The sequence below is a fragment of the Perca fluviatilis genome, chromosome 21 (genome assembly GCF_010015445.1).
Source record: "Perca fluviatilis chromosome 21, GENO_Pfluv_1.0, whole genome shotgun sequence".
Lineage (NCBI taxonomy): Eukaryota > Metazoa > Chordata > Actinopteri > Perciformes > Percidae > Perca > Perca fluviatilis.
In genome coordinates this window covers 14102805-14125291 of record NC_053132.1, presented here as the reverse complement: position 1 = coordinate 14125291, position 22487 = coordinate 14102805, and the positions used below count along the sequence as shown (strand labels likewise).

Genomic DNA, 22487 nt, shown 5'->3' with positions numbered 1-22487 from the left:
GCAGCTCTGTGAAGCAGTACTTAGACACAGTGGTGCTTTGAGCTAAATTATGAAATCAGCATGCTACTTGAATTTGCTAATTAGCACTAAATGTAAAGTACAGCTAAGTTACATAGGAATGTCACTAGTTTTGCAGGCATTTAGATTTGGTCATAAACCAATGTATAGGACAAATTAAAATGTTGGCCTGATGATGGTGCTAGATAAAAAGTCAGAAGATCACCAAAGTCATTAGGATTAAACATCTGAGAACCAAGAATGTCAAAAATTAGGATATTTCAGTCTGGATCAAAGTGGTGGTAGTAGTAATTTATATATATATATATATATATATATATATATATATATATATATATATATATATATATATATATATATTATTTGTATCAACCACCAGCCATAGCATACTTGCATACTCTCTCCCCCCTCCGTGTGTGTGTGTGTGTGTGTGTGTGTGTGTGTGAGAGACAACCCACCGCTAAGATAGCACTGGGCTGTAGTTTATTATAGGGGGTGAACTTGGCCTTGACAGGCTTCCCAGCCAAACGCTCTTTGTGTCTCCTGCTGCTCATGTGCTAAAAGGGGACAACAATATAAAGTAAGTTTAAAGCTCTTAACAAACCAAAGAGCCAACAAACTGGGTAGTTTTCCTTGAGAACACAAAGGTTAGGGATTCCATATTTTTTTGTTTTTATACTGTGGTCAGGGGTTTATACACGAGTAAAGTCAGTCACATTTATTATATCAGGATAAACCCACATACCTGCTTCAGCTGTGTCTCTGAGTTGACGGACACCCGACACATTTCACAGTGAAAGGGCTGGCTAGATACACCCATAACCGCTCTGGTCTTGCTGCTCATTCGCTGCTTAATTCGGCTGGTTGGCCTGGTCGATGATGTCATCTTGACCCTGCGTTGTGACTGGCTGCTGTTGTGACCATCAATCATCTGTTTGTGCTTTGAGCCTGATTCAGCCAAATACAGAGGAGGAATATCAGAATCCTAAACTAACTAACATAATATCAGTAGTATTGTACAACATACCACTACAGTGAGCCTCCAACTGTGAGCTGGAATTGACCGTCACTTTGCACGTAGGACATTGAAGAGGTTTTTTGTTGCTCTTGGCCTCTTTAGCCTCTTCCACCTTCACCACCTCCTTCTCCTCACCTCCCGTGGAGCTCCCCTGAGGGTCAGAGTGTGGGGCTGAACCGGTGGCCGGGCTGCACCCTTCCACGGTTGGACTGTCTGAAGGTAGATCGGAAAGCTGAGAGCCAGGGGAGATTAGTGGGGACAGCTGAGGAGAGCGGAGTGAGGAGGAGTCTGTGGATGAAGGCTGTGAGGACAGAGTGTGTGCCAGCGAGCATTCCTGGCTGCTTTCTGGTTGCTGCTGTGCAGGTTGGGAAGAAGTACTTGGGCCTGTGGACAGATAAATAAACATAGAAGTTGCACTCTGAGCCCATTTACACTTGGTATAGCAATATAATATTTGTCTTGGTATTTTTATTTATTTGTTGGGCATTTTAGGCCTTTTTTTTATAGGACAGCTTAGACATGAAAGGAGAGGGAGAGAGAGAGGGGGAATGACATGCAGCAAAGGGCTGCAGGTCGTAGTTGAGCCTGCGGCTGCGGCGTTGATGAGTGAACCTCTATATATGGCCGCCTGCTCTACCAGGTGAGCTACCCGCCCTTGTCTTGGTATTTAATCCGGATAAGGGTAAACATTTGTTAATGTGAATGTTACATTAATTTAGATTGGTACATAATAACAATGATAAGTTATTATAGCTACTTCAATTGTATCCAGTTGGAGAAGTCAGACAAGAAATGATCATTTTCTGAACGCTTTTTGGTAACACTACACATCCCCCTAGTTAGCATTAAAAAGAAGTACATAAACATTTACAAAATGGTTTATGACACACTATAATGTAATTGTATTAGTATATAGAGACACACCTATGTGTTTATTTTTGTTTGTGTTATAATATACAGTATTTGTCAACAATTATAACTTCTCAGAGGAAGACATATTTTATATTATTACAAGTGTTTTACTTTAATGTCATTCATTGTCCGTTCATAAACCAGCCTCCACTTATGAGTGCCCACAGGAAGAGTTTTAGTTGTTGAAAAATACATTAATCAACACTTATATGTGCTTACAACTCCATTATAGTGTTATAATGTATGTATTACATGTTTATATACTGCTCATGAAGCTTATATCATTTGATTGTTTGTTTTCTTAGCTTTGTGATTATTAATACACCTGTCCATCTGGATGGAGAGCTGCAGCATACAATAGCCTGTACTGATATAAATAAAGTTGTGTTGGATTGAAAATGTAAGAATTGCACTGGTTCAGTTTAGCTACCAACACTGGATGTGCCATCTGCAATATGAGCAAGGAAGATTCACTCATGAGGTTTTATAATACCACAACAATACATGAATTATACACGATCAAGGTATATGAATATATCTTCTTGACTGATGCAATCCCCTTGTTCCTTCCTGTTCTTATCAGTCTTTTTGTGCAGCCGACCTGCCATTTTTTCTTTCTTCTATTTATTTAATATAACCTTGTTACACTTTTACTTCTCCTCACCTACTTAATTCTCTCATCATCTCTCTTTGATTTTAGTATCTTTTTCCTCTTTTTTTCTGCCATCTCAATCAATCTTCCTCTCTCTCTTTGTCAACTGTCGCTCCCTCTGCTGCAGCTCCCTCTTTCACCATCAATCAAAAACCATGGCAACCGCTGAATGTAACAGGCTAATCATTGTGTGGTTTGAAGGAAATTGATAGGTGCTGGAAGAAAATGGGAGGGGGATTAGCAAACATGAAAAGGAAAGCTATCCAGAGTATTGAAAGGAAGATGGTGGTATTTTTTTAGTCAGGCAGAATGAGAAGCGGCGTGAGTAAAAAAACGCAATGTTGATAATCTTAGAGCATCTCTTGTGTAGGCAATTTTGCAGAAGAATATGGAAGTAAATCTGTTTCATTGGACTTTGAAATTAAAAAGCCATTGAATTTCTAGCACTGAATATTTATGCATTGAAATTATGTACAGTGCCTTGCGAAAGTATTCAGCCCCCTTGAACTTTTCGACCTTTTGCCACATTTTAGGCTTCAAACATAAAGATATAAAACTGTATTTTTTTGTGAAGAATCAACAACAAGTGGGACACAATCATGAAGTGGAACGAAATTTATTGGATATTTCAAACTTTAACAAATAAAAACTGGTAGAATTTGGGCGCAAAAATTATTCAGCCCCTGTTAATACTTTGTAGCGCGAACCTTCTGCTGCGATGACAGCTGTAAGTCGGCTTAGGGTATGTCTCCATCAGTTTTGCACATCGAGAGACTGAAATATTTGCCCATTCCTCCTTGCAAAACAGCGCGGCGCTCAGTGAGGTTGGATGGAGAGCGTTTGTGAACAGCAGTTTTCAGTTCTTTCCACAGATTCTACTTGGATTCAGGTCTGGACTTTGACTTGGCCATTCTAACACCTGGATATGTTTATTTGTGAACCATTCCATTGTAGATTTTGCTTTGTTTTGGATCATTGTCTTGTTGGAAGACATATCTCCGTCCCAGTCTCAGGTCTTTTGCAGACTCCATCAGGTTTTCTTCCAGAATGGTCCTGTATTTGGCTCCATCCATCTTCCCATCAATTTTAACCATCTTCCCTGTCCCTGCTGAAGAAAAGCAGGCCCAAACCATGATGCTGCCACCACCATGTTTGACAGTGGGGATGGTGTGTTCAGGGTGATGAGCTGTGTTGCTTTTACGCCAAACATAACATTTTGCATTGTTGCCAAAAGTTCGATTTTGGTTTCATCTGACCACAGCACCTTCTTCCACATGTTTGGTGTGTCTCCCAGGTGGCTTTTGGCAAACTTTAAACCACTAACTTTTATGGATATCTTTAAGAAATGGCTTTCTTCTTGCCACTCTTCCATAAAGGCCAGATTTGTGCAGTATACAATTGATTGTTGTCCTATGGACAGAGTCTCCCACCTCAGCTGTAGATCTCTGCAGTTCATCCAGAGTGATCATGGGCCTCTTGGCTGCATCTCTTATCAGTCTTCTCCTTGTATGAGCTGAAAGTTTAGAGGGACGGCCGGGTCTTCGTAGATTTGCAGTGGTGTGATACTCCTTCCATTTCAATATTATCGTATTGTACGGTGCGCCTTGCGATGTTTAAAGCTTGGGAAATCTTTTTGTATCCAAATCCGGCTTTAAACTTCTCCACAACAGTATCTCGGACCTGCCTGGTGTGTTCCTTGTTCTTCATGATGCTCTCTGCGCTTTAAACTGACCTCTGAGACTATCACAGAGCAGGTGTACTTATTTATACGGAGACTTGATTACACACAGCTGGATTCTATTTATCATCATTAGTCATTTAGGTCAACATTGGACATCTGAAGAAATCCTCACTGAACTTCTGGAGAGAGTTTGCTGCATTGAAAGTAAAGGGGCTGAATAATTTTGCACGCCCAATTTTTCAGTTTTTTATTTGTTAAAAAAGTTTGAAATATCCAATAAATTTCGTTCCACTTCAGGATTGTGTCCCACTTGTTGTTGATTCTTCACAAAAAATTACAGTTTTATATCTTTATGTTTGAAGCCTGAAATGTGGCAAAAGGACGAAAAGTTCAAGGGGGCCGAATACTTTCGCAAGGCACTGTATCTTATTTTTTGCCTCTAAATTTTACCCTTCACATTTTCAACAATTCTCACCTTTATTTTTCTAATTTAATAAATTCAGATTCCAAGATTCAACATAAAAAAAATTCAATATACCAAATTCAGATGAAAAATACAATGTATACAAATGTATTTTCAACTAATATATTTTCAACTTCCTCAAATTCAACAGGCCAAATTCAGCTGCAAAATGTAATGTTTAAAATTCAGTGTTAAAATTTGAAAAGTAAAATTCAGAGGCAAAAAAAATCACATACATAATTTTAATGCATAAATATTTAGTGCTAGAAATTCAAATGGCTTTTAATTTCAAAATCCGATGAAACAGATTTACTTCCATAGAAGAACTAATAGCTATAACATTAAGAATATGAAAAGGATCAAGGATAGGAGCTACCAATAAGGGCACTCGTGTGCAGTTTTGGGGGGATTTTAATAAGCTAAATTGCAGTTTACACCTACAATAGAAAATTACACATGGCAGGTTTTATAGTGTTTTTTTGACATTATTACAGCAGGGAAGGCAAGGAAGTGAGGGCATATTCGAGCACATCTTCATTTTTGTGCAGTACACCACGCACAAAGGGGTTGATAAACTGCAATATACATGAGATGGCCCTCAGTTTATACTTCAGACCCGAGGGGCTGGGTCCTCAGACATTTATTCTCAGTATAACTTCAAATACCCACACCTGGCCTCAAGATGCCTCATCTACTTGGAATGCACTATTGTTGTACCTCTTCTTCTCTCTGCGCTGGGCATCAAAGTAACTCGCAAAGCTATTTTTAAACTTGGCTTATCTTTCGAGCTGAAACTATTACTTGATTATTTGAATTGGCAAAAACTAATCATTTGGGTGTGTTCATCAAAAATAAAAAGACAAATATTTGCTGGTTCCAGCTGTGAGGATTTGCAGGACATTTGAAGACATCACAATTTTTTTCCTCCATTAGTGGCAGCCTTACTTCCTAGTCCTCGTAGACTAAAGGCCTGCTTATTTCCCTTTATTGACTGACGGAAGAATTACTCAAAACTCTACTTCTCACATGTAAGTGAATTACTTACTACCAACATGTAAATTCCATCATCTAAACTAAAGTGAATCTTTAAAAGTAATTTTGCATTAAGAGAGATATTTGCTTACATTTCTGTGCTATTGTATTTGACTGACATTACATAGGCCTCCTCACCTATCGCTGTTTAGCCTGACTTTGACATAAAAAACATGTAGGCACACAAAACTCATACTTCTGGGCTCTTTTCCATAATTTTCTACTCCCTTTGACATGTCCATTAGCAAAGCGACAACACACTTCATAATAGGAACAAGGAACTGTACGTGGGAGTTGTGTTGAGCCACTGTTGATTTGCAACCAAAATCAAACTCAAAGAAAGTAACACAACTAAATCTCTCTTTGGATAGCATCCCTTCACAGTTGCTTGAAGGCTTCCTGTCTTTGCTTGATGGAAATAATTACCTATCTGACAGAGCCAATGATAGCAGGGCAGGTAATAACTGGTAATTAGCCAGCTGAGTGGCAGCTACCCAAGACTTGGTGCTTACGTCTCTCCAATTACCACTCATTACTCAGAGGATAGAGACAGGGGCGCCTTTAAAAAAAGAAAGATTTCTACCTGTTATGTCTTTCAAATGTGAGACTGTGGGCACCGTTCCTCCTCCTATCACCCCCCTCCCTCGCTCTCCGTCTTTTCCTCTTGTGGATGGACTGTGTCCGTTCTTCTGCCGGTTCCTCTGGGTCTCCAAGGCCTTCAACTTGCGAGCATGTTTGTGACCTTTGTAGTGGGCTTCCGCTTGGGTCTGACCATCACACACACACACACACACACACACACACACACACACACACACACACACACACACACACACACACACACACACACACACACACACACACACACACACACACACACACACACAGAGGACTAAGTCAGAGTACAGTAAATTAAAAGAATCACTGACATGATTAAATTAATGAAGGGCTGCGTGAAATCAGTAAACTGTATTATTTCCATCTGTTCCATCTCTTTGGCTTCACATGCTTCCATGGAGTTAGGGAAAAATTATGTGATTAAGCATTTTACTCAGAGGAAGAGTCACATTGCCATTTTGATCATCATCATTGTCACGGTTGTGCACAAATGAGCATCAGTTGGACTCATGGCATCTCATGATCCTCTGAGCTCACTGGCTCATCTTTCCACAGATTCGTTGTGACACAAAATGGCCCATGTCCGATATTTTGTAGCACAAAATGACCCCTGTGCCTTCCTCTGTGAGAGAAAACATGTTTGTGGCAGTGCGACAACAGATGCATGCAGATTTGGGATCCCGAAATGGCTGTGGATGGCTCTCGATAAAGCAAGATGTGCTCTACAGAGGAAGATCCAGCGAGTAGAAGTGCACCAACAGTGAAGAAAAGCAACTGAAGCAAAACACATTTATCTGGTAATCCATAAACACATTAATATCTCCGTACAGCACAGCAAATCTATACATTTGATATGCTCTACTTAGCTCTAGTAAACAAACAGCAATACAGTAAAGCATTTTGTTAATTGTTTTGTTTCTCATTTGTTTTGTTTGTCAATATGTTGTATTGCATTCAATACTCTATTTTTCTCCGGTAAGAAAGTCCTATAACCTACTCCTGGAAGGTGGAAAGTTCAAATAGCTTCATCAATTTGAGAAAACTATACATGGAATCAAGTGTACAAAACAAGCAGAAGTCAGGAAGACCTCTAGCTCACCCAGTAGAGTGTGCTCTCTATATAGACAGTAGCCGGGGTTCTAGTCCGAACCAAGGCCCTTTGCTGCATGTTGTCCCCCCTCTCTCTCCCTTTTCTTGTCTTCAAGCTGTCCTTTCAATTAAAGCCCAAAAGATAATCTTTAAAAAAACAAGCAGAAGTCATAAAGGATAGGTCTGGTGATATTCTATATTTTTGTTATTGTCAACAAATCCCATGAAAAGCCAACAATGAATCGATCTTACTAACAAGTATAGTCTGAGGAGCAAAAAGCCTAGTCTCGCATTGCCAGACCTTCCTCCACAGCGCTGCAGAGGAGGGTCTGGTTAGTCCACACAACATTGCAGCATAGGAGAAAAACGTGCTCTGGTTTTTCGGCATTTCTTCAAACCAATCACAATTGTCTTGGGCAGCTCTAAGCGCCGGACGCAGGTACGGTGCCGCTGCAAAATAGCCTCAGGAAGGAACTTGTTTTGGTGGAACATGTGTGCACGTATGGAGGCGAGCTCTGGAATTAAAATGGCTGTCGAGTGTGCAATGAGAATTTTACTCAAATAGTTTGTTTCCCAAATCGACCGGAGTTTAGAATGCCAACACCAAGAAAGCGGAAGGTGAGGACAAACTATATGTAGTATTTGTGACACATTTTTTATATTTACATAGGAATGAATGGGCTTAAGTACCACAGACAAGGAAGGGAAGCTGGACGGACTAAGGCATTGTCGGTTTTGTTCTTTTCATGCGAACATAACCAGCATCATCCTTTAAAGCACACATTTGCAACACTATTGCCTTTTGATATATAATAGACACAAGTGCACTAGTATAAACAAGTAGTCTGAGTTTGGAACAGTGTAACAAGACTTTAGGTATCTAGCTTCACACAAGGCTGTTAGATAATTTGTCATTGCTCAAATTATCCAGTTTCCCAGGCACAGGCTGTACACAGTACAGTGCTTTGTGCTCAGTGTGCAGAGGTGATCTTTTAGTGACTGTGTGCATAGAGTGGTGGGGTACAAGTCTCGTTATAAACACTTTAGATGAAGCTTGGGCTGCTACACAAACAGAAAGGGTACCACAGTGGGTCAAAGTGTGTGGTGGGGGATACAGGGCTGAGCAAAGGGTGAACGAGCCCTTTGGCTACGTTGAATGTCAGTGCACACTAACCATTCAGCGTGATTTTCAACTGAGTCAGAGGGATGAATCTGCTCCCATCTGCATACTACCATATTATCTGGCATGCCAGTGTAGTATGAGTTTACTATGTTCCACCATAGTAACGTAAAGAGAAAATAGCATGTACAATAAGTGTCCCAGGACGGCAAAGATCCTCAGTTAAAGACACCTAAAGAAGACAAGAAGAAAGCTTTATGCATTCTCACACCACTGATGCCCAAACTCTTTATACACAGTGAGCAACAACTGTTCTCCACAAAAAAGGGCAGCAAAATAAGAATATAATGTGTGATCCTTCAGGCTTGAATCGTTCATGCTTTTTTTCAGTGAGTTTAGCAGCCTTAAAGGAATAATTAGAAAATATTCAAGTCTATTCCTTTTTATGCACACCGGTTATGTAATATGAACAATAGATATAATTTTCACAGTCACACGTCTTTGTCTTCATACTGAGCAAACAGATCCAGCTTTCCATTTTCAGTACAATAAAGCACTCCACTGTAGAGGCACTTAATTTTATGAGTAACTAAATACTGTATATTTTGTATATAATGTCTTACTATTTCCATCACTTGTACTTATAGCTGCACCATACAGTATATTTTGCCTACTGTAACTGCTGCACATGTTCATACTGTTCATATTCAACTTAGGAAACCATCTCTCTCTGTTTATGTGGTTTAAAATCCCCTCTTTACATCAAGTGTTTTTCAATTTCAAAAACTAGATTTTTTCATTACCCTCGTTAGTGGTGTATATTTAGTGATGACGGTCTGTCGGTCCAAACTGAAATATGCATTGTTTATGCTTACCAGAAATTGAATCTTACTAACCACTTCAATTTAGCATGATAGACTACTGTTAAATCAAGTTAGAAATCATGTTAACTTTGGTTGAACTTTTTAGATCCTAGTTTGTATCAAACTGTGGATTCATAATTGCGTTGAACATTGAATGGCATCTGAAGCTGTGCGTGCAATATAAAAATTAATAAAAATAAATAGGAGTGACTGTGAAAATTAAAGCTACTGTATGTACTACACAAGCATCAAGTATAAAATATGAAGACTTGACATATTCTTAACTATTCCTTTAGTCAATTTTCTCTTTCAAGTGCAAATTCCAGCTGCTCAGTGCAGCTCCGTTGGGACCTGGTACCTGCCTGTAACCTGGCATCCAACTCCTGGGTCAACCAGCACTCTCAGCTCAGCTGCAGGTGACACAGAGGGGAGGAGGAGAGATCCTGTTAGCTAGAAAAAAAACTACTTTACAGCATCACTGTATGTCCAAAAGTACAGAGCAAAGAGTGGGAGAGACAGATGAGGAAGTAAGGGTAAATGTGCTCGCGCCAGTGTCCTGCCTTCTTCAAGTTTCAAAATTCACACAAAGAAGAGTCATTGTCATTCCACGAGGTTCCTCGTAACAATATAAATGCAAATATGTTTAAATGAACTCCATAGGAATCAGAGCCAAATGAATATGAAAAGGGAGGAGTGATAAGCAGGAAAAAAGCAACCAAACTAGCTGACTGGTTTCCTTTTAAGAACCCATTGGTTAATTAAAAAAAATGGAAGCTGTAGAAATATAATGATTAGACTGATGAGAAGCATAGCCTGCTTCAACATTGATTTTAGACCAATAGAATGCAAAAAATATTAAATGAGCTGCAACTATGTGGGCACTTGGCTGCAAAAATTATCCAAAAATAAGCTTTAGATGGCAGTTCATGAGACAATTATAAACATTGTTTAGAAAAGCCTACAGCAAACATCAAGAGGGTCAGCAGGTCTCACAGTGAGTAAAGTGAGATAATGTTTATTCAACACAACCCTTCACTTTATCATATAAAAATGCACCACATGTTGATGTAATTTAACGAATGACTACATTCTGCAGAAAACAGGCAGATAAGAGCTGAGTGGTCAAAGGTATTTTTCCACCTTACTGCAGCGAATGAACAAGAAATCCATTGAACTTTCGTTCTATCCAGTCCATCAGGAAAGAAACAAACCTTTCCCTCTGTGATATCAGGGGAAAGGATTGAACTAGTGTCTGACTCACAGTGGAGTTGAAGCGCAGGTGACAGATGTTACAGGAGATGATGGGTTTCTTCTTGGGTGGAGCCACGCCAAAGGTGTGGTTGATCACTGCCTTCTGCACTGGGTCCATCTACACACACACACACACACACACACACACACACACACACACACACACACACACACACACACACACACACACACACACACACACACACACACACACACACACATGTTAGTCCTGCTTCTGTGAGAGTAGAGCAAACAGGCAATTTCATTAAAGCAGTGATTAAAACCATAAAGTAACACAAATGCCATAAGACATTTTGTTTTCCTATACCATCAATTAAATGACTTAAGTACACATCTTTTCTGAAACAGATGGTCACGGTCAGCACCTGTTCGGACATGTTTTAACCCGCTGTGCGTACGGTAATGGTCTTATTTAATTAAATGTTGTCATGTTGTGTTCCCAGTCGAGTAGCATAAACTTTTATCTTTGATGAGTAGGTCAGAATAAGCACAGATATACAGAATAACGATTTAACCTACTACCACCACCACCTTTTTAGGTCAATGATGAAGAACTTGTCTTTTCTTTTCATTAAATAATATAATCTATTATATAATAATAGAGTCATCCTGTGATTTAATGAAATATTGCACGGTGTGATGTTATTTGGTGAAGGGAAATTAGTTTGCCTTGAACATCGAGTCCAAAAAGGTCAAAATTAAAATGACACATTAACAGCATTCAAAAAAAATGCAAGCTGTGTATATTTTCAGAATAGAAGTTTTTACAGAAGAAACAGAAGAAATTACAGTCCTGAATTCACATTTTTGATCACTTTTTATGACACAGTGGAGCTGTGCTAGTTGATTGATTGATTGATTGATTGATTGATTGATGTTTTTAGCGTTAGGGGTCAGACAGGAATCTTTTCCCACATGCCTGATAGATTTAATGCATTCCTACTGAATTTTCAGTGTAAAAGCTAAATGTAGATTATGAAAGTCTGCCACTCCAACTTTGCATTTCTGTGTGTGAGAGAAAAGTGTTGTATTTGGGATGTCTCCATCATATATTTTTATATTTATATTTTATATTTAAGTTATATTTATTTGTCTATTAATATTTTCCTATATTAAATGGCTACAACGTGCACATTTGAAGTTATATAAAGTTGTTTACTGTATGTAAGACATGCCTTACAGTTTAATAGTTCTGCTTCACAGCTTTCGTTTAATAGATTTCTTTTTTTAAACTAAATTGAGGGTAGGATTGAAAGACTGTAATCTCAGACCTTAATACCAGTCTTATATATACACAATCACATACTGTATATATTGGCATTTTTGCATTTTTAGTAAAGAGTTGCCAGGAAACAAGTGGAACAAACCCCTAAGACTAAGTTTGTTTTGATGTGGTAATGTGATATGGTATCTTACAGTGCTGAAATTGGGGAAGAGGCTGAGCGGCGAGGAGCTGTTGACCCTGAGCGGCAGGAAGTGCTCCAGCTGGGCATGAGTCTGCGGCTGGAGGGGTCGACCTGGCAGAGACAGGGAGCCCAAGAGTGGGTGGACCTGGCTCTGGGAGAGGGCACCTACAGCAGGGATAATCATATTTGAGTAAGCACATCACTGTTCAAATTCTCCATCTTAAACACATATCTGGAGAGAGACACACATTTCACTCTTTTTCTTTTGAGGCCACCAAAGCTGAACATCCGTACTGTATACACTTGCAAGGATAAAGAGAAGAGAAGAAGTTTAGCACACAGCATATGAGATGAAGAAGACCCATTCCCACAGTGAATGATTTACTCAGTAAAGCTTTAATGACTGCAGTAATAGAAGGGGATAAATGATGAGAGGCTTTGTGTGGCCTTTTCCTGCTTTACAAGTCCATAGTTTATCTTGACAAATGTCTCTGGCCTTTCATCACAGCACTAGTGTGTAATTGTGTAGTTTTGTTCTTCCTCAGATCCTGCAAATGGGTCAATCAACTTAAAGAGCAAAGATTTGCAAGGAGGTTTCAAGGCCCAAGGTGACTGATAAACTGCAAAATTTATTTTTGATTATACGTATACGTTTGTTTTTTGTTGCTCACCAGTTTTCGGTCTTCTTGCATACATTACAGTGCTTGTTTTGATGAATCCCACAGCAATTTCACAAACACAATTTGCTTTGCAAATATCCTTCCACATGACCTCTCATATCATCACGCTTCATTTTGGTTGGCCTAAATGCTTTTAGACTGCTCATGCTTTAAAGAGCAGCATGACGCTGACCTTTGTCTAGATCCAAAGTAAACATTAGTGGGCTCACATTGAAATGCACAGTGTCTTACATAAGCATGGCGATTATTGTAATGCCTGTATGTTGAAAATCCTGAGGTTTTTAAATTAGAAGGTCATGTTTAAATGACAGAAAACAAGTTAAAACTAATATAAGTGAGCAATGGATCAGGATTCAGTTTATGGGGGAATGTTGTTTTAAGCATTTTTTTCTGTCTAATGTACAACAGGTGAGGATTGATTGATACTGATAGATAGCAATATAAATTGAAATATTAAAGAAAAAAGTGTTTTTCATAGAGATCCCAATATAAATGGAATGACACTAGAAGCGTGGCCTTGTTGAGTATAAGAAAAACAGTTTTTGCACTTGAAATTTCAAATTATAACCATAACTGTGAATTAGAAATGCATTGTATGCCTTCATGTTGTTTGTGCATGCAGGACTGATAGTGGTAGAATAGGCATTTTTCTTAAATGTCTCAATAATAAAGATTTGACTTTAAAACCTGTTTTACACAGCTACATAAAAAAGTAAACTAGTTTTTTTAAACTCCATATTAACATTTTAAGAAACATTTTCTCCATCTCAAGGTAAAATAAAAATAAAATGGGATGAGAATCCAGACATTTTGCAAGAAGCTGTTTTCTCATACAATAGGCCTACAATATCAGGTGTTTTTCTTTCATTTGAAAGACAAAGCTTGACTTGGTATGGATTTAAAATCTGTGGTTACTGAGGGTGGAGTGGAGGTTTGGCCCTACTGGGACGGAAAACGTCAAGCGAAGTTTGACTGATGAATCCAGAAGTATTAACATACCAGATGACGACTGGAAGATGAAGAGAGATGATTCACCAACTTTGGATTTAGGAAAGATATGTGAAGAGACCGTTGTTGCATATAGCACACAAATATTACAAACTGTATTGTTTTTTTTCTCTAAAAACTGCAAGTTATTGCAGTCAGTCTTAATGTTTGAATCTAATTATGTTATTTCATAGTGCTAACAAAGAACAGCAACAAGAAAGCAATATTCCCTGATTTTCTGCTTCTTTCACCTCTGGATTTCAAGGTCTTATCTCCAGGGATGAGGCGGGTTTGAAAGTCCTTGAGCATTAGCATGATTTTACTAATCTGTTCCCATATTCAAAATGGTTCTTAAAGCCTGAGCAGAGTGGAGAGACATCACAGAGGAAGGGAAAGGGAAAAGAAATACAACATTTGCTCAAAGAAATGTTATGAACAGTACTGCTGAGGGAAATGATTTTAGGAGTCATACAAAAAGAGGTTAGGTCAAAAAAAGTAGGCAAAAACTAACAGAGCAGCAGCAGTGGATGTAACAAACCTTTATTTTTTTTTATCTTCCCTGCAGCTACAAATGCCTTAGGGTACTTTTTTCTGGCAGTCAGTATGGCAAAAGCCTGCCAGAAATTGTATTAAATCTGATTCAAAATACTCGCCTAATTTGGAAGTGAAATATGAAAATGTATTTTTGGAATATTATACAAGACTAAGATCCTACAGACATGAGACTGTAATCAACATGCTAACTTGCTATCAATGACAATGCTTATATGCTAATGTTTAGCACATAATGTTTGCCATTTTAGTTATAGTGTGTTAGCATGCTAACTATTGCTAATTAGCACTCAACACAATGTAGCTGATGCTGATGGGAAAGTCATTAGTTTTGCAGGTATTTAGTCATAAACCAAAGTATTGAATAAATCAAAACGTTCACCTGATGGTGGTGCTAGATGGAAAGTAAAGGAATCACCAACAATTCATCCTGAGGGAGATATTAATGTCTGTACCAAATTTATGGCAATCCACTCAATAGTTGTTAAGACATTAACATTCATGTCAGACAGGAGATCAGCAGCTTCATTAGGATTCATCCTCTGGGCAGCAGGAAGGTCTGAACTTAATTTCATGACAATCCATCCAATAGCTGTTGAGATATTTCAGTCTGGACCAAAGTGGTGGACCGACCGACCAACTGTCGTTGGCATCTGGCTCAAAAGTATTCCAAAAATAATCAAGAAATGTTATGTTCTGGGAAGCAAACTATTACAAAAAGATGAACCACTAAAAGAATGCATTCTTTCAGCTGGTCAACAGACCGACCAACCACATAACTCCAGCACACCAGTGAGGGATTAACTTCACACCAGCACTGCGTCACAATCTCAAACCAGACAGACACAAAACTGAACAAACTGAAACTGCCTGTCTGAAACACTGAACAGCAAACACAAAGAAAAGGGAATTTCTATCTGATTCAAAGCCATGAATAGCAATTGGCAGTTATATCTCTGTCCCTACAGATAAGAGACGGTTTTGACCAAAAAAATACAGCCAGAATCACCTCAGTCAAAATACAAGACTAAGAACAAACAAGCCCTGGCTACCAAAAAAAGGAAAGACTACAGGCAGATTAGAAAGACCAAGACAGAGGTGTGAGGAATGATAAACATGTGAAGAAATTTTGATTTAATAATCTGTAATTCGGGAGTAAAAAACAAATCTGTATGTATAATAACATCACTGAAAAACATCCAAAAATGGGGGGAAGCCAATGCTAAAGGTAACCCCTAATCAACCCAATAAGGCCAAGTTGTTTCATTTTAATCTTCATTAAATATACATTATATTACTTGTTATCTTATCTTGTTTTAGCACTGTTATTCTGTTTATTCAGTGATTTATAGGCACTCAACATGTATTATTTAGATAAGAATTTGAAATGATTAAAGCTGATTATACTGTTTATTTGATCCTGCATGTGTAATGTGCACCACAGATCTCTGTGGAAAACAAAAATATTCAGACAGAACATGTGTTTACTGATTCAATTTTGTTTTTGATGAATTCCAATTTCATTTAAATGCTCCACCAGGACCGTTCATGTACCACTGATGCCCATAGAGTGTATTGACTTGCGTTACACTGACTCGAGAGCAAATGACAGAGTAACGAGAAATGAGAGAAAGTGAAAGAGAGACAACCACTGGCGGATGAGATACTGTTGTTCCCTCCGCTAGGCCGATGTGCTTAATATGCCTGTCAGTATGACTTTCGGGGACATTAATTCCCTCTCCTACACAAATCTGAAATTGATCTCATTAATCTCCCATGCATATATTCACAAAAACACCCAAGACGGGCCAAGACGTTTAATAAACTGTGTTTTGTGCTGAACAAACTAGAAACTGCCATCATCTAGAGAATTTGTACATCAGGCGACAAGAGGAATGTGCTTCTGATGGGACTGTCCCTTTTTAAGTTACCCATCTCATCTGCATCCATAAAGTGCAAACTTTGACAAGATGGACTAAAGCTGTGGCTATATTAGTTTAATCTAATCATGCTGGAAATGTGTTAAGCAGCAAGGCCTTGATTAGTTTTTTATAAATAGTCATTCATCACTTTAGAACTTCATGAACTCAAATTCATGAACTCAATGACTGTTAACCATTTAAGATAGAAAATAACCTCATATAAAAGGGGGACAACCCCAGCAAAACTACGATACTTGTATTCTGTAAGACAGAATATATTTATAGACACCATATCATGCAGTCAACTATGCATCTACCCGTAATGATTTTAGCTTGTAAAAAATAAAATGGCTACATATATGATACAAAAAGAATGAGGCTAAAGCTACATATAAACATGGCAAAAATAAGCATTTTACTAGTTGATGACCAACATAGAAGACATGTAAATAAAGAAACAACATTACTCTTGCTGTGTTTTTTTTGCCTGGTTAGCTTATATATTTGTTTGTATTTTTTAAACGGTATGTTTTCACCTTTAATGTTAACAGTAAAGGCTTGAATATCAACATCCCAAAGTCCAAAAAAGAGCAGAACAGAGCTGCTAATGTTACCCAAACTAAACTGTAGGCAAGCTAGTTAACTGGACATGCTAACGACTATGGGTTAGAGCAGACAAACACCCTATTTAATCCATTACACTTTTGCTCTTGGCAGGGGCTTAGCAAACAGTCAAATGAGCGGGGATCATATAATTTTTCATCCTTTCTACAATAAAAATAATTCCACATTTAAAAAATGAACCAGTTCCTGCTCGTTCTAATCTGTATTCACTTTATTTTTCTAAGTAGGAAGATAGCTTCTTCATCGAAACTGGGAGTGTAGGTCACAGCAGCCATACATCCCGTATTGAGAAGGGATAAAAGATTATGAGCTGGAGAAATTATTGCACCTTGAAAGAAAACTGGGGGAAAAGCTTAATCTCTATTATTTCCAGGATTAGTCTCTGGGTGACTCAACATCACAGCAATCACAGAGGGAAGGAAATGGCATCTTTTCATGAAGGGTGGAAAAAAGTGGGGATGAGAAGCTTTCATAGTGGCGAATCAGAGCGAAAGTATCAGAGGAAAGGCCGCTTTGGTTCCTTTCAAGGCGAATGCATTTCTGGGATCATCTGTCTGAGCCACCAGGCTCTGAACCAACATGGTGGTGTGGAGGCACGCTCTCATTTCTGACGCTTACCATCATCCCCTGACGAGCTTCCTGTGTTTGGTGTTAATGCTTTGTGACATTAACAACTGAGTTATGGCTGTTTCTTAATTTCACTGAATTTAATGTGGAAAGACATCAAACATATTTTGCTATAATATTATCATTAAAATAATAATAAATAATGCACCTCTGGAGACTGACAGCCATGATGTCAGAGACCAGAGACAGGGGCGCAGCACCAAAATCCAGACCCTGTAAATAGGCATTATCTGTGAGGCCCTCCCCCTGGCTCTATGTTCTAGTATTTTTGTGAGCCCTCCTCATATGAGGGCGCTGTATATTTAATCACCCCAATCATAGCCTGAGCTAAAAATAACAGTCCTAGTTTCAGCTTTGTGACAATGCAATTTCTTTTGAAATGTTTTATTGAACCCATAAATGAACACTTAACCCTTATGTTTACCTGAACATTTCAAAACCTCACATTTGGAGATGGCTTTCACTGGACAATGATGCTATGATTTCTAGTAATTTAGGACCATTTCTTTTTTTCTTTTTAAATAAACTGTTATAAAAAAAATGCATGTAGGCGTGCATACAGTATATGTATATGTTAATGTACATACATTGATTTTTCTTTTACCTTTTCCTTTGAATGTTACTATAATGTATTGTGATGTTGCTTCTATGGTATACTGTGATGAGTTCCAAGGATCAACTCCAAGGATTGGGGTGAGTTTTGGAAAGCGGGATGAACAACTGTAAAATAAAAATAAATAAAGGAATAATCAACATAAGTAAAATCTGAATGCCCTGTAATGTCATTTTTTACTTCTTTTTTTACCATCTTCTAAGCAAAAACGTAGAACCTACAGTCCACTGATGTCTGTAATATCACTGAAAAGGCCAAGTTATTTAACAAAACTAACTTTAATTTAACGAAAAAGAATTTAGATTAGATTTGTCAAGGGTTCCAGCTCATGAAATGCTCCAGTGGTCCAGGCACGTGTTGAGTTATTTCACAAGGTCAAATACAATCTATTTTTGTATGTGAACCATAAAGCTGCTAATGCGTTTATTCAATATCTGGTGTTGACATCAGGACATCGACACATCATAAATCTGAATCTGGGTAGTGTCATTTTAACAATCTGGTTGACATCAGCAAGACAATTACAAGACATTCAATTTTGCAACTCACCCTCATTAATACTTCATAAAAACACAAATTATATAAAACATCATGAGTATTTGGGGCATTTGGAATATTGTGTTACTACTACTGACAATATATTTAGTATCATTATAATCACAGTATCAGAAAACAATTAAATAAAATGTATTCAACATAGAAATATGTACAGTAATTTAAACATATTAAAGAATTACTTGAATATACCGTTATGATGACTATAAAACAATGTTGCGTTGACGCGTAAGTCACTACTACTGCACAGTGTATTCTGTAGGTGCAGATCGCAGATCGGAAAATCCCACTCACTCTATCTTTAACCAACAGTAATCTTTCTATTTGCAGAATAGCACTCAGTCATTCAGATAGTTCAATCAAGTAGTCAGGATTAAGCACTGAGGAACGTGGAATTGAAATGCTAAAAAAGCGTTGCCTCTTCTGACAGGGTTTTGCTGTTAAGCCTGCAAAACACATTGTCGAATGATGAAAATTGAATGGTATGTTTTCCACTTCATAATAGCATGAAGCACACAGCTTTTCTGAGTCATAAAACAGAAGTGGTTAGTGCACTGCGCTTCTGCTGTAATGGTGATGCCATTCATTGCTTACACAACAGGCAGCGAGCTAGGCATTTATGATGAGCTCTGGAGGATGAATTAGCATCCATTAAAACTGCCATTGACAGCTCCGCTTAGCTCCCTCCACTGGAACAAAACGGTGGAAGTGAAGGCCTAATTTCCATGATGGCTTAAAATGCTGCCCCCGCCTTGCACTGCATGGTCTTTAAATAAATCATCTTTATTGTGACAAAGTACATTTAGGCCACGACTGACAGCCAACGGGCAAATTCTCCCGCTGGCTGTCACTGTCTATTTAAACTCACACAGCCGCAGCTAGAAGCGCCAGCGGCTTCTTGTGAATTTCTACCTGCAGGGCAGCATCCAGCCCAGATCAGGCTCCCCGCGGTAATCTGTCCTACTTTCAACTGGAGCACTGTGGGCCCATTTTCACCCCAGGGTCAATAAACTTCTTTTGAATTTGTTCAAGGTGAAATCCAGGACTAGTGTCGTCTGGTCAAAGAAAAATCACAGGGTACTGTGATTACTCTGCAAAGGATACACGCTACTACAGTAATGTCCACACAGGAGAATTAAGCTAAAAACAATCAAGAGAGTCAAAATTCATCATGTTTTCAAAGTCTTTTCATCCCCACTGCTGGCATGAAACAGCAGATTAGATAGCAAACGTGATGCATATCTCTTTAACCAGAACGTTGGCTTGCTGGGACTTTTTATTTGCACAGAGTTTCCACAGGGCATCGTATTTAGTCAAATGTTAATACTGGCACCAAATTAGATTCAATAACTACCCTGTCTGGTATATTAGGAAAGTAATATTCTTGGTAGGCTATGTTCTAGTGAAGCATGATTTGAGTTACTCTCACTAGGATCTTCCATTTACTCATCTTGTCTACGTCGAGAAGACTTTGTCTTTTGAAAACAGGCAAACACCAAATTCAGAGTTAATGCACATGATGTACTTTTCGATTCTGTTTCCATAAAGGATAAACAAACACTAGGAGATAACGTTGATCCGCTGGAAAATGAGCATGAATGCACTATGAGTGCAGCTCAGATAGAGCAGTTGTGTTTTGTTTCCTTTTCCGACCCTCTGCACTTTCATAATATTCTGCACGTCTTTATCAAGCACACTTAAAATAAACTGCCACCATCTGCTTGAATTGAGATAAGCCTGAGTCCAATCAGACCTGCTGAACGGCATTCAGCAAATGTGCTGCACATACTTATTGATATTTAAAGTCTGTCGCAGCTTTATCCGCCCCACGAACTTAGTAATTAGCAGCTTTCTGTCTGGATGCTCCTCTCTGGCTGTCTGCCTGGTGGACTGAGTTTGAAGGATCATACATTAGCAGATTTAGAGCTGAGAATCACAGGATCTTTGCTTATTGGTGCATCTCGAAAGAGATTTATCAAGGATACATTAAAGAACACAAGCTAACATCAGCAGTTGTATTACAAAGGTGAAGAGCGTGTTGTACGGCTCTTTCTAGTTTAGCCTGTTTGTTAAAGGTTTTGCCAAACCTGCGTTATTGGGTAATAGTGCTGCAAAGTTACTCAACTGATCGTTCAATAAACCCCTCCCTTGAACAGCGATTGTGCATTAGGACCCCTTTCACAGGGTCGAAAACCTTTTAATTAGCAACATACAGACTTTTAGTGGCTGACATTCGGTGATCTTTGAAACATCTTTTCCTATAGACCCTTAGGAGTGTAAGACCTCTGTTCACTCCATGACATGTTAGCAAGGAAAATGTTGATCCTACCAATAACATCATTTTAAATTAAAAACCTGTCTCTAGGGACAAGGTCAAAGGCTGTTTGAGTGAAAGACACTTCACCAAAAATAAAATCTTACATACTTCACTGAGTCTGCAGCTACCCTAATTGTGCACACACCCTGACAATGTATTGCATGAATACTAATAGAGAGAACTTGAATTTGTAGTCAACATTTTTAGGGCAATGTCATGTCTCAAGGCAGCTGCATATTTCAGCAGATTTTGCATTTTCTGCTTGATTTTTAAGGCACGTTGACGGATTTGGAAGCAACATATTTTCATTCAAGTCAGCATTTCAGCAAATACCAAAACATGAATCCATTTTTGCTGACAGAGTGTATAGTGTGAGTGTGCGTGCTTGTGTGTGTGTTTTTGTATCTTAAATTGAAGCATGTGCAACATTTGAGCCATTAAGAGTTTCTGTAACAATTGACCTCAATCTCCAAAGAGAGATTAACTAAAATGTCGTGAGTCAGCAGCCGTTCATGTACAGTAGCCAGCAGGAGGTAGAAATACTGCAAAGCCAACTTCATGCATGTCAAAAGTTAGAAATAGTCCATATAATAAGAAGCGGTTTTTGAGTAACCATTGTACTTTTCCTTACAGTTTACAGAGGCAGAGCAATGGGCTTACAACTCCTGTTCGAAGGACATAGAAGGAGTCTCAATTCCACTGTCCTCGAGAGTCCCTTCCCCAATGCTGGTGAGCAAAGTGAATATTCAAATACAAATTTAATGACAAGATGTTATAGTATAATCAGTGACATTGGATCCCTCACAGCTTCCTCACACAGATAAAATACAATATGTACCAACTCACACGCAGAGAATTTAAGAAAAATATACAGGATAGAAACTCTGCAAGTACATTTCTAAATTAGATATGTGAATAGCAATCTAGGGTAGTCTGCGTTCACAGTGCAGGCAGCGTACTTCAGTTCTCTTAGTATGGGACAGGTAGTATTATACAGTCTGATGGCTATTGACACAATAGAGCGCCTCAGAAACCCCATCTTGCACCTTGAGAGGATGGTGATGATTGTTTAGAGTTCAGTTTATCCTTTATCCTCTCCTAACAGTTTCTAACTCCATGCTGTGCAGGCTCATTTTGTTTTTTTATTCATCCCAACACTGATGCTGCACAGCACAACATCACCAAGAAGAGGGCACAGGCCACAATGAGTATGTTAAGCAGCCTGCTGCATGTACTGAAAGCCCTTATTGTGAGGTCAGACAAAGAGGCGGCGTAATTGTATACAAAGTCAATGAAAAAACACAAGTCGATGGTCCAGTGGTCAAATTCGTGGAAATGATGCAAGGTGAGAATTAGCTTTGCTTTCTGTCTGAACGCAGCTTAAGGGTTTGTGCATATCAACTTGGCTGACGAGCTGTTGAACTGTACAGCAGCTACTTTACAGGTGTTTCTGTATTATTATGTCA

At 38.6% G+C, this 22487-nt stretch overlaps 1 protein-coding gene across 4 annotated transcripts in view; it reads right to left on the bottom strand.

The window, feature by feature from the left end:
- Positions 1 to 22487, bottom strand: part of LOC120551364 (zinc finger protein 385C-like) — a 77661-nt gene that overhangs the window by 1543 nt on the left and 53631 nt on the right. For 3 of the 4 annotated variants that reach the window (XM_039788767.1, XM_039788768.1, XM_039788770.1), the window contains 6 exons: positions 12155 to 12309; positions 10728 to 10835; positions 6360 to 6543; positions 1046 to 1420; positions 764 to 966; positions 477 to 575 (listed from right to left, as the gene is read on the bottom strand). In XM_039788767.1, the coding sequence (XP_039644701.1) occupies positions 477 to 575; positions 764 to 966; positions 1046 to 1420; positions 6360 to 6543; positions 10728 to 10835; positions 12155 to 12309 (1124 nt within the window). The remainder of the gene's footprint in view (positions 1 to 476; positions 576 to 763; positions 967 to 1045; positions 1421 to 6359; positions 6544 to 10727; positions 10836 to 12154; positions 12310 to 22487) is intronic. The other variant, XM_039788769.1, reaches the window with a different exon arrangement.